The 14,008-nt window shown below is 35.2% G+C and overlaps 1 protein-coding gene across 1 annotated transcript in view; it reads right to left on the minus strand.

Moving 5' to 3' along the window:
- Positions 1–322: 322 nt before the first annotated feature.
- The window catches only part of EFCAB11 (EF-hand calcium binding domain 11), a 56,692-nt gene continuing 43,006 nt past the window's right edge, over positions 323–14,008 (minus strand). Inside the window, exon 4 of the mRNA XM_074864970.1 lies at positions 323–422. Coding sequence (XP_074721071.1) covers positions 323–422 — 100 coding nt within the window. The remainder of the gene's footprint in view (positions 423–14,008) is intronic.

Consider the following 14,008-nt stretch of genomic DNA (forward strand, 5'->3'; position numbering starts at 1 on the left):
ACTGGAAATCCGAGTTTCTCCTTTTTTATCTGTTTTCTCCTTTTTTATCTGTTAAGTCAAAAAGAAGTACAGAGTTGCAATTCCTAACTAGGGTGATTGGGAATCAATTGAGATTTCAAATATTTTAAGTATTCTACACACACATACACATGTAAATTAATACACCCGACTTGTCAACAGTAAGGCTTCAAAGGCTGTTCTTCAGAGCTACACTTACAGTCAAAGTTCTTAAAATGCTGGCTGAAATAAATGAAGTTTCATTGATTTTTAAATATCTTGAGATCTGAAGTTTTCACTTTGTCTTTTCACCAGAGAATATTCTTTAGGCAAAGTACACTGGTGATACTTCATCTTGTCCATACTTCATTGCAGATTCAAACTCTTTGAAGCTGATGCAGCCATCAGAATCCTGATCAACTTCTCTGTAAGAGAAAAAAGATTTGGTATTTAAAACCCAAAATACATTATGTAGAACAGACATTATACTTAGCTGTAGATATCCAACACCAATATTGTTTTTGAAGAGCTTGAGTCCTACCACTTGAATTCTGTACAAAGAATTAATCAACTAAAAAGTGCTTTTTGTGTAGTACATCTCATATGAGGATCTCAAAGCTTTTTAAAAAGAGAACCAAGTATCATTATGTGTATTCAACAAGAGGTGAAATACAACTTGTGCAAATTTAACACTTTTAGCACAAATTTAGTTCTTACACCTCTTCCCTAATTCCCTAAATTCAATCACTTGTGGCACAGATCCTCAAAATTCCATAACTCTACATGCAATCCAAGACCTCTAGGTCTTAAGATACCACAAACTTACATTCAAAATTTCCCAAATTGCCCCATGACCTTCCACATGCTGCAAGCAGCTTATTTTGAAACAAAGATTATGTTAACAGAAGACCTTTTCCTTATGGTTGTAACAAAATAAGCTGATTTGTGTGTTAGTATATGCTAAAGTGGATGTTTCAAGAGTAAAAAAAAGTCTCTGAAAAGTAAAAGCTGTTAATATTTATTTCCACGATATAAGCTGATAGAAGATGGCAATTCAATTAATGCCATTAACACACAAGGCTAAGTTTTATCTAGGTTTATTTTGCAAAATTATATGATGCAGTTATAAATTAGGCTGACAAAATAGTATTCTGTAAAGTATTTGTCTTAGTTCTGCTTAGTTTTCTTCCTAGAAATACACCATTTATATAAAAGTTAAAATTAAATAATTTAAAAAATGATTAATTGTTGGATCTCAACATTCACTCATCATCTAGGAAAATATTTGATTGGTTTATACCAATGGGGAGTTCATAATTTTATTCATAATCTGGAATAAAATTTATTATTATTACTGGTAAAAATTACAGGTGACTCAAAGATTGCTAAAATTATAGTGCTGCAAACTTTGCCATCACTATTAGTGTTCAATGGTAATATTCCTACCATCTTGCAGCAGGCAAAATGGGATGCATCTTCTACATAGGCAAAATTGAAAATTCCAGAATAATCCATGCTGTTTAGCAGAGACACATTTTATTATCCTTTGGATGCCCTGAAAATTTCAAATAAATTCTATACCCTGAAGAAGTAGTACAGTAATTCAGTTTTAAAGAAGGCCTTACACAAAGGGATAGGTTGTCCTGTTAGGCACTTACTCTAAATACACTCTTGAGAAAAGCCTAATAAAGGTAAAAGAAAGTAATATATTTACAACAGCTTCAAATACAGAAACAGAGTTACAAAGATTACAAAGACTGATAAGAGAAAACAGAAAACTGCTTACATCTGCCTATCCTTACCTCAGTTACAAGCAGCTTCTCTAGATTGTCCAGCTTTCAAGACAGCAGTGACTATCAAATCATGGGACTAAAAAAAGATTTCTTCTGAAAAAAACACTACATCTTTGAGTCTTTCTTCACAGAAGAGCATCTTGATTTGGAATATGTGATTCCTCTTTCCCTGAAGAAGTACTATTTAGATTAAAATATTATTATTCTCCCCTTTAATAAAAATTATTGATCTTCATCTTTTTCAAGAATCACTCAGACTACCACTCCCCACTTCTTTGGAACTTTTAACATCATTTGTTAAGATTCCTCTCATCTCTTGGCAATAAACAATCTGTACTAGTGCTTAACTTCGCTATCAATGAGCTATTAACCTCTTGTGAAGTAGTCTTGGTCAGACAAAGTTCAAGCCTCGTGGGGCAATGATGAACCTTACATGGCCATAAACATGTGAAATGACACCCTGTCATTATGGAAATATTTAAATTAAATTAATTCCTTCAGTTTATTGTTGGTTCTAGATTAACACTAAAACATGATGATATTCTATTGCTTTTCAGGTAGGGACAAGTTTGAGATGATGATCACCCTTAATCAAGTCTTTAGGGGCAACATGATAGCTGGAGATGAACCAGTCACTCAGTTTCTTGGTGAAAGGGATCCTTTCAAACACCACATATTAGAATACAAAGAAATGCAAACTTATTCACCAGTGAAGGATGAATGCAGGTCATAATTACAAAATGGAGATGCTGTCCTGGAAAGCAGTGACTGAAAAGGACTGAGAAGTCATAGAAAGTAATCAAATGAAGATTATCTCCTACTGCTATGTTTTATATAAGAAGGCGAATGTGATCCTTGAAGCAGGATAATATCTAAAACAAATACAAGACTTGTTATATTTCAAAATACAGTGCTAGGAAAATTATGAAGGAAATAATGTGTCTATGTTCTGGTGGCCACACTTCAAAAAGGATTCTGAGGAACTTAAAAGAATTGAGAAACTACATTAATTATACAAGTTCCAGAAAACATGTCTTATAACGAGACATTAAAATACTCTGTTCAAAAAAAGATTAGAGAACTGATCCAATCAAATCAAGACTATAAGAATCTCTCTAGGGAAAATATTTTGGATAGTAAATACATTTTTAAGCTTACAAGGAAAGACACGGCACAAGGCACAAGCTGAAGCTAAAGCTAGAATAAATTTATAACTTAAATAAGGTGGTTTTTTTTAAATGAGGCTGATGAGTTATAGAGGTAACTTATCTAGGGATATGGGAAGTGATACTTCCTTGGTTTACCATCCCTTGGTGTATTCTCTGTATGTTCAGGAGTTTCCTAAACCACACATGTATGTCTGCATGTAATTATTCATGATGCATATTTATTGCATGCATTTGTCTAACAGCTTTTTGAACTGATGTGAAGCCCATGGCTTGAACACCTGCTCTATGATTAAGTACTGCCTCTTATTTGTTTCAAACCTGCAAGTTATTTGATACTCCTTATAATTTAAGTACCCTTCTCAGTGACTATCACTAATACTATCAAAGGGTGCATAAAAGGGATCTGTTTTAAAGATCAACCATTAAAACATTTTTTAACACAAAGCTATTTTAATGACAGTAATTATTATTATAACCTGTGCTATTTGCAAATAAATTAGTTCGTTCAAAGGAAATGTACAGATTTAAATACCTGAGAGAATGTATAATAATCAAATAGCAAAATATTTTTTTTTAATATTATGATGTAGTCTCAGAATTTAATTCTAGAAGATCACTGTATGAGTGTTTTAGAAATCAGTGCTGACAATTTGGCTAAACTGAAGTTAATGGGAGTTTTGTCATTAACTTTCAGGAGGCAAGGATTTCACCCAAAATATCTGAGTTATGGGCATAAATCACATCTTCAATGTGATTTATGTTTAATAGCTTCACTAAGGGCAGATTATGTCTGATGAATTTAGTGGCCTTCTATGAAGGGGTTACGGTGTTGGTGGATAAGGGAAGAGCAACTGATGTCATCTACCTGGTTTGTGCAAAGCATTTGACACCGTCCTGCACAACATCCTTGTCTCTAAATTGGAGACATATGAATTTGATGGATGGACCACTCAGTAAGTAAGGAATTGGCTCGATGGTCACAGTCAAAGAGTTGTGGTCAACATCTCAATGCCCTACTGAAGACCAGTGATGAGTGGCGTTCCTCAGGGGTTGCTATTGGGATTGGCAATGTTTGACATCTTTGTCAGCAACATGGACAGTGGGATTGAGTGTACCCTCAGCAAGTTTGAAGACAACACCCAGCTGTGTGGTGCAGTCGACAGGCTGGAGGGAAGGGATGTGCCATCCAGAGGGACCTGGAGAGGCTGGAGAGGTGGGCCTGTGCAAACTTCATGAATTTCAACAAGGCCAAAGTGCAAGGTCCTACACATGTGTCAGGCAATCCCAAGCACAAATACAGGCTGGGCAGAAAATGGATTGAGAGCAGCCCTGTGGAGAAGGATTTATGAGTATTAGTGGATGGAAAGCTGACTCTGAGCCAGCAGTGTGTATCCTGGGCTGCATCAAGAGAAGTGTGGCCAGCAGGTTGAGGGAGGTGATTCTCCCCCTCTACTCCACTCTCGTGAGACCCCACCTGGAGTACTGCGTCCAGCTCTGGGGCCCACAACATAAGAAAGACATGGACCTGCTTGAGCAAGTCCAGAGGAGGCCACAAAGATGATCAGGGGGCTGAAGCACCTCTGCTATGAGGACAGGCTGAGAGAGTTGGGGTTGTTCAGCCTGGAGAAAGAGAAGGCTCCGAGGAGACCTTATAGTGGCCTTCCAGTCCTTGAAGGGGGCTACAGGAAAGCTGGGGAGGGACCCTTCATCAAGCAGTGTAGTGGTAGGGTGAGGGGTAAAGGTTTTAAACTGAAAGAGGGTAGGTTTAGATTAAGTATAAGGAAGAAATTGCTCACTGTGAGGGTGGTGAGACACTAGAACAGGTTGCCCAGAGAAGTTGTGGATGTCTCATCCCTGGAAGCATTCAAGGCCAGGTTGGACGGGGTTTTGAGCAACCTGGTCTAGTGGAAGGTGTCCCTGCCCATGGCAGGGGGGTTGGAACTAGATGATCTTTAAGGTCCCTTCCAACCCAAACCATTCTATGATTCTGTTCTATGATTATTTTCACTACATGTGCCTGTTTGGAAGCTGCTCTTGAAAAATGGCCCTCAACTTTACATGCTGTTTGTTCAGCACCCTGAAAGCCACTAAATGACTCTTTGAATTAAGAATTACTTTTTGAACAACCTTAAAGCAGAGATTAGCAAGATATGTTGGGTGACAAATAAATGACACATAAACTGGTAAGTAGTTAGCTGTTGTAACCTGAAGAAACACTATATTTATTTAAATGTTATGGATCTTTGGAACCTTGACAAAAGTAATCTGAAAGTGAAATGGCCTTGAAGTGTTAAATTTTCATCTAGTGAAGCAAATGATATATTCATTCTTCTGATTATGAAAATACTATGTCACAGCATATTGATCTTTATTTCACAGGTCACTATTCATTTAACATTCTTAGTAAAATATATATAGATATTTCAAGGTATGTAGTGCCTCGGGTAGATTGTCTGATCTTTCACTGAAAATTGAGCAATAATCAGCATCACAAGTTACTGACTGTGAGATATAAATTATTCTCTTATACAATTAGGTAATTGAAGACTCCCAAAATCACCTAAGTGTATTTTCATAGGAAACTGGATTAGATAAATGGTACTTTTGTTCTGACAGGAATATTTTAACCATAAATCTGACTAGAGTAAAGGAATAACCTAAAAGAGTAATGTTTAATATAAGTTGTCTCCTGAAGTTTCATGTTTATTAATTCACTGAAATGAGTACTTATCAGAAAAGCATCCACGTGCAAATACAGCCTAGCCTTTTATTTTATAAATAGCTGTATATATTAATCAACTCACCTAACCTTTTTCCCAACTAACACAATTTTTCACAACAATTTACATATGGTCAGACCTTGTAGTTCCTGAGATAAAAACACAAATACAGAATTTGGCCATAATATTTCTTCTTTCTGTATGGAAAGACTCTCAACATAAGCACTACCTCTTAAAGCAGGCACACAATTTGAAATATACTGTATCTATCTGATTTATACATATTTTTTTAAAATTAATCCATCATTTCTATCCAAACCAAGCAAAATTATAGATCAAAGATTTTAATTCTACCCTGTATTTCTCTAGATAATTCAGTATCTGTCCTAAGTGATAAATCAGAGAATTAAGCAATCATTTCTACTACTTAAAAAAAAGAGTAGTGAATGCACTGCAGAGCCAGCAGACACTGCCATTGAGTTGGCTTTCAACTGGTTAGCTCAGTAGGACAAGCCCCAAAAGTCGAATAAGAGCTGGGATAAATTAAACTCTGCTCAGATCTCTGATGCCATGGTCATACATCAGATATGTGCAAGTGAAGGTGTTTTAAAACTAGCTTAGATTTCTCCACCATGTAAACATCCTTAGAGTTCATTAATTATGCTACTAAAGATGGATGGTTCTCACTTTGAAAGAACTGAAGTTAACCCTTGGGAAGGAAGTTTTCATTTAATTTATTTTATGCAGGCAGAAGTTTTCATAGAGATCAGTGAGGAGAAAACACCAGATACATCACATAAAAGAAATACAGGAAGAGAAATATAGCATATGGGATATACCACTGAGAATGAAAACTTCAGGGTTCCTTCTCACAGCATTCTACATGAATAGGGGTTCACTTTGGTTATTGCTTCAGAAAAAAAAAAAGTATTTCTTTAAAAGTGGTAGAAATGGTTACTTGACTTTCAAAATAATTTATTGTCTAATGTATGACTTAAAAATGTTAATGGTACATTTACATTTGGGTAAAGCATCATTAACAGTTACCATAAGTAAATATAAAAAGACTACTTTCATTTTACAAATAAATTTAGAAATTTGAGGCATTTTAAATACTTGTTTCCAAACACTTTTCATTTCTAGTTAACTGAGGTATTATGAGAAACAAGTTACAGAGGCCCCTACTTACCATACACAGTTGCAATTTATCAAATGCCTACTTATGGAGGCATAATATGTGACCTTTTATGCACTGCTGTATAACAATCATTTTCTCAAAGCAGATGAAGATATAATGAGATATACTATAAGTAACTTATTTCTGTAATAGTCCATGAACTAGAGTGATTTTCTTAATTGTACATATTTTTTCTTCCACACTGAAAGACTTAGCAATATTACAGACTAGTCCTCCTGAATTAGAGACAAAACCATGCCAGGCACACAAGACTGGGTTTTCAAATCATGATTTCTCTAATTTACGTTTCTCTGGTTTTAGGACATATCAAGAATAGCAGTGGTTTTTCCCTATTTATTGTAGCCATACAATGAGATTAAGCATTCATATATATTTCTATCATAAATTTCCAAAATATATATATATAGAGTTGCTTGCTATCTCATTACTGTGAGTAAAGAGAAGTTGTGCATTTTCTTTAAATTATTTCAGAGAAGTGCTAAGGAGTGCTGTTTCCTGGATTGTGTCTGGATTGTGGATCCGTGCTGGATTGTGTCTGAACTGTTTTTAAGTACTGTGAGCCATTCAGCAGTACTGCCTTGCAACTCTCACAATACATTTATTGTCTCATTAAATATTTTCTACATTTTGAATGCTGTATCCTATTCAGACCAAAAAGATTGCTGGCTATGAATGATTTAGGCCTGGCGTCCTTTTTGCAAGTATTCCTGGGCATAGCTCTTTTATGCTTAAGTTTCTGGCATCATTCAGGTCTAACCATGTTTGTCTTACTTTCACTCTTCTGACCTGGCTGTGACAATCCAAAGACCATTTTCTGTTAAAATAACTTTTCCGATTGTATTATATATGGAAATCTAATATAAACATCATAGGGAGCCAGCCTACACAGGATACCCATGGCGATTTCATAAGGAGAAGGCACCTAAGAGCCCCACTGCCTTTTTCACTAATATCAAATGATGTTAAATTTTGATTTAACTTGTATTTTCAAGGAAGCAGAAGTACTGAAGAAATGTAACTTACCTTGTGATCCAGGGATCTTCCTTTACTGCTCCTCTATTATTTCTGACACTACTTTTCCTCTGCCTCAGTCAGAAAATCTGGATTAAATTTCCAGCGGAACCATTGTTCCCATCAAAACTTTATCATCCATTGTATGCGCCCCAGCAATATAATTTTCCAAATTATATTTGTCTGCTGTATGCACATTCTATTTAATCCTATATGATATTCTTTTCCTCCATGTTCATTTGCTCTACAGAGCCACTTGTTACAATGTTCTCCCAATCCTCCTTGAGGCGCTGAGCTTCAAAGCAACATGGGTAAATGATACTTTGCTCTCATCCTGTTGGTCCTCCTCTTAACTTAGTCCTTGTGACTTGAACAATGTCAAAAGATCAGTAGGGTAACATGTTGCCCTGAGTCGGAGATGACTGCTTTACTGCCTTTTTCCTCAGATTAAATATTAAGACCATGGGGCTCAGAATTTTCTTTTATGTCTTCACTATCCGACTGAGAACTTCAATGCTGACTTTTTACTTTGGGAATTACATTTAAAAAAACCTAAAAATAAGTCAGTTTACAAATACAGGTCTGTTCAACATGTTTTCCTTCTATTTGGTCACAGGTTTATAAATTAATATTGGCTCCAATAGGCAACTATCATAAGCTAGAAAAATAAGTCATATTAACTGGGAAAAGCCCCCCTTTTTTTTTCTCCTATTCAAAATGTGTATGATAACAGCAATGAAAAGAACAGAACCTTTTCTTAGACTTTCCAAAGTATCAGCCTGTGAAAGGGATTCATAAAAATATTCTATATGATTACAATATTATTCCAGAGAGTAAGCAGAAATATCACTTGAATATGCATTAAACTATACGACCATACAGACCTGTGGGTGTACAACAGCTGAAATCTTGTGTTTCACAGTTTGAATTGCTCTGAATAAGAAACTCACTTCTTGACAATTATGCAGAAAAATACTACCACCACCAAATAATCTGAAAACAATTGTTAGAAACTGCAGAAATTGATCACATGTATATAATCTCAACAGTTTAAGAATAAAGTTTTCACATCCAGAGTTTAAAATTGATTATATCTTTTACATCCAAATTTTATTGCTATTACATTTATTTGATGTTTTTAAATAAACCATCAGGGAATAATTTAAATCAGAGCCAAGACTTTCACTGCATTTAGAACCAGAGCTGTCATACTGATTGAGCAGTGAGAGTAAAATTTATACTTCATGCAAGGAGTCCCTGCCGAGGACAAAATGACCCACCAATTGAAGATTCAAGGATGACAGCTTCTTCAACAAGCTGTCTTCTCTTCTGATTAACCAGCTGGTTCTTTCTCCTCATCCTGCTTGCTTCCTTGTTGATGGGATTCCTGCAGAGATCCACAGCTGTTTTGTTACTAATGTGTATATTAATTTCACTTCTTTAAAAACCTAAGTGTTGAGAAAAGCCATTCTGATCTTTAGTAAACATGGAAGAATTATGACGATACCCCTAGTTTTTCTTCCTGAAACAGGACAAGCTACTGGAATACAAGCAGTCAGAAGTTTCAGTTAGGTATGAGAGCTTAAGGATGCATTTAAATTGTCATGGAATAGTATTACTATTAAGACAGAAATGCACTTCACTTTGCCTTCAAACCTGTTCATTTTTTTAAAAACTGTTTGTAAAAGCAGAGAACAAATGAATTACTAACCGAGGGGAGAACTGCACCAACAATATACTACCTTCAGTTGTTTGTTCTCTGGGATAAATACTGTTCTCTTTTTTTGAGTGCACTGACTGACTAATGCTCTCAATAATTGTAATATGCTTCTTGATGCCTAATTTTCTACCTGCAATATTCCTTATCCATTGATGTATGTTTTCCCTGATTTTCTTCTCTCTGAACAATGGAAATAGTCATCATTCCATGGTTGATCCCACTGGGATAGTAATGGTACTTGGGTAAAGTAACTCTGAATTATTTGTCTGAACTCTAAATTATTTGTCTGAATGCTTCTCAGTGAGCAAACTACGCCAGACACTCTTCTCTCTATCACTTATTTTTCTGATGACCAGGAGAATGGCACAAAAGAACTTCTGAATCTCTGCTTCTCTGAGTATGTTTCCTAGCTCATCTCAAATTTTTTGGTGTCAAACAGCCCACTGTAGCTTGTCTTCTCACATCTTCTCACTCTCTTTCACTTAGGAAAAATAATTTACCTTTTGAATATAACTGATCCTTCCTTACGTCAGTCTTTTTTACTGCTTGTTCTTAAGCTTCTGTCCCTTAGAAAAGATCTACTGAAATCTATGAGGATCTACATTTTATAAGTAAATTAAGAAATGCCTTGCAGAGCTCAAGAAAGAACTGCCATTTGGAATCACTACCAAATGTGTGTTTCTGGTGGATTTATTTAATGAGCAGTTAGAGGAACAATAGCATTAATAAATATTTTCATCCCTGACTTGGAATTAAATAGAATTTATAATATGTGATATGCATTATAATAGTATCTAATAATATAATCATATATACCACACAATATATAATATATAATACTTAATGGGTAATATTTAATGTAGAATATAGAATATAATCATATAATCATACGTTATATAATATTATAATTATAAATAATATATAATTTATAGATGATTCAGAGAATGATGCAACAGTATGTAATGTGGAAGACATGGTAGTTGGATACAATAGACTGAATTGTGCATTAAGCTTGCCTGTTCAAACAAAATCACCTTTTGCAGAGTCAAAACTAGAAGCCTAGGAAAAAGAAATGCAGATTATATCCCCAATGGGAGGTTTACCATAGAAAGATGATCATAAAGAGCCCTGGAATTCTAGTGGAAGAGCAACCCAGCATGAGCTTTTAAGGAGCAGTCAAGACATAAAGAGTGAACTCATTTTTAGTTACACAAATAAGGGAGAAGTGTTATTTATGCTGCAGATGCAAAATGCCATGGATAACACCAATACTGGAATACTGCATTCAACCCTGGTGTCAGTTTTTGAAAAGAATACATAAAACATTAGATGATGCAGAAACCTAACCTGCCAAAAAATCATTTGGAAACAGAAGTTGCCCAAAGGACTCCAGTTCCCCCGTTTGCATCAGATGCTGTTGACATGACCATAGCGTACCTCTGTAGAGATGATACTTAATATCAAAGGGCTAGTGAACAAGAACCAGTGGCAAAGGCTAAGAAGAGACAAAATGAAGAATAAACCGAAAATGTTTAGAAGAAAATGAGTCAAGTTATATAGGCTGTAATGTACAAATATTCATGCTAGTATCTTTAAAAAAGTCTTAATCATTATACTTACGTCGAAAGTTCAGATAACCCCTCATCTCTTCCCATTTTACAAAGTGTAACTGCTTTAAAATCATCATCCTTGCTGAGGACTAAACACCCAACTTTACAGCTACTAATTCTGCTTTTAATTACTCAGTAAAAGCACTAAGGCTGACTCAGAGATTTAATATTTTCTCCATAGTACTAACTCATCAGATGAGGAAAAAAGGGAGTTTAAAAATGAAGTTTTTAGATATATCTAATGTATTTAATATTTTCATCCTTTTATCTCTTCTGAATAGATTTGAAAACATGAAATACCTCACTTCATGGCTAACATATTTAACAATTTTTATCATTAATATTCATCTGCTGTTGCCTAAAAGCCCCAATCAGGCTTGAGGTCTCATTTAACAAGGAACTACAAAAGACAAAACATGAATAGGCTGAGAGGTGGTGAGTTGAGCTCTCCTATTTATCCAAAGCTGCAAACCCATGATGCAAATTTTGAAAGAAGTGGCAAATGTCCTCCTTGATGAATGACGCCATTTTCTCACACTCTTAAATGTTTATCTTTCATCAACAGCCTGCTTGTTTCTCATGCTTTCAAATGCACATCTGGTCATTTGTGTGCAGCTGCCATGTTGCAGCAAAGTTTATGCTTTGAGCTTCACAAGTTAAGACAGCTCCTTGATGTGGTAGCACCACATGCACACATTTGAATCCAGTGTTATGTTCAAAAGATGTTCTTGCTAGATCTTGATTATTATATTCTTGCTGCTTACACTTACAACTGGATACTACCATTCACCTGTCATGATTTGAATTTATTGCAGGACATGGCATAGAAAGAGCATTACCATGACTCCCAGACAATCCATACTATGAGCACCATAGTCATCCCTGCTCCTTTTTTTCAAACTCTCTACAGCATTTGACATAGCTAATGAACTATGAACCATATGTAAAAGAGGCTGACTGTTTTGAAACAGTTTATTTCAAGAGAGCCATAACCAGAGAGGAGGAGTAGAAAAATGTACCTCACAGTTCCCTTTTTCTTCAACCTTATTTAAAATACAGACACAGAGACCAAATGAACTGGAAAAGCGTCATGAACTCCAGTGAAAACACTATGTAGGCATTACAAAATTCCACCCTTTTATCATATTGTATTGCTCACTGTAACACAATGTCACCAAACTGCCTCAGTACTTGAGCTCATGGATAAAAAGCAGAAGGTGGAAACAGAAACTGAGAAAAAGATAAGTTACACTTGGTGGCAGGAAGAAACATTTTAAGGAGCTTGTGACACAGTGAAGTACCTACTGGCTGATGTTACACAACCCCATTTAGGCAAGTCAGTCTATAATTTAGAACTGATCCTGGACTACTCTCTCTGACAATAACTCTAAAACAGGTACAAGAATTCATCCTGTCTTTACTGTTGATGATTTGGCCTCTGTAATACATGCTTTTGTCACCTTTCAGCTGGACTACAGCAATGCAATATCCTGGGCATGAAGCCATTAGCCCTTAGGAAACTCAAAATAGTACAGAACACAGCAGCACATTTCCGCTGCAACCCAGGGTACTATAAGCACATCAAATCTACTTTCATCTTCTACACTAGCTCCTGTAAAATACTGAGCCAAGTTTTATGTCTTTGTCATTATCTTTAAGGTGTCCAATAGTCTAGGAAGAGAATACCTAAAGGATCAACTGAGAACCTGCAGCTCTGTCCCATTAAGGACAAAGCTTATTTTGTGGTGTAGATAGAGCTTTGACAGAGAACAGTCTAAAGCAGTTGAACAAATTCTCATAACATTGAAAGCATCATCACTGGCTATTGAGTACAAGATGTACTTTTTGGATCTTAATCTCAATAACTAGTTCTTTTGCAATAATAATTCAGCAGTTTGAAATCAATTCACAAGAATCTGACTAGTTTTTGTTTGATGTAATAGGAGACAATGAAAGAAAAAAGAATCTCACTTAAGTGTTACCCTTATTTGTTCTGGAAATCACTTGGCTATAAAGATAATGAAGTATGTATAAATATCTGAGTAGAAGAGCGTTTGCTGTTTTTCCCAAGTGTAGTGGCACTGCATGTCTTACATGAAGCAGGATATTCCATGTCAGTGACAACTAATCTAATTGTTAAAAAAAATATATCGGAGCAACGCGTTTTAGAAACCTTTAGGACAAAGGCAAAATATTAAGAGGCAATGTAAAAATTTCTAAAACACTTTAAAGGTTTGAGGAGCAAAGTGTAATTTATTTACAGTGAGACAGAATTGTAAATGCCTAACAGACCCAGAAAGTAATGTGTGTTTTAGGCACTTTTAATAATTCCATTTAAATTTTATTAGACAGTAATATATTTAAGGTGATATAAAAAACTGAATTTCTCATGCCACATCTCGTGTGCAAAGATTGAATTTAAAAAAGGATTGAAAATCCAGAAACACTCTATTCAGCAAAGGACAAATATGAATGAAAATTTCTTCAAGGACATATTAATCTTAGTGTCTCTGTATAAATTATCAAAATGGATGCCGTATAATATTAAGTAAAATATTGTTTTTACCAACAAAAACTGTTCTGCACCTTAAGAATACTAACAATTATATAATCATCATGTAATAAAAGCTTTTGAAAACAGATGATTATTCAAGTGAAAGGTCCTGCCTCCTGTTAAGCCTTCTCTGAGGCATCAAGTTCCCATTCTCTATACCTAATTCAGGTAGAGAAACAATTCTAAATTACTTGATTGTATCAGTGTAAATAAGAGTTTGAAATCTTATCTCTAGC

This window comes from Strix uralensis, chromosome 4 (assembly GCF_047716275.1).
Source record: "Strix uralensis isolate ZFMK-TIS-50842 chromosome 4, bStrUra1, whole genome shotgun sequence".
Taxonomy (NCBI): domain Eukaryota; kingdom Metazoa; phylum Chordata; class Aves; order Strigiformes; family Strigidae; genus Strix; species Strix uralensis.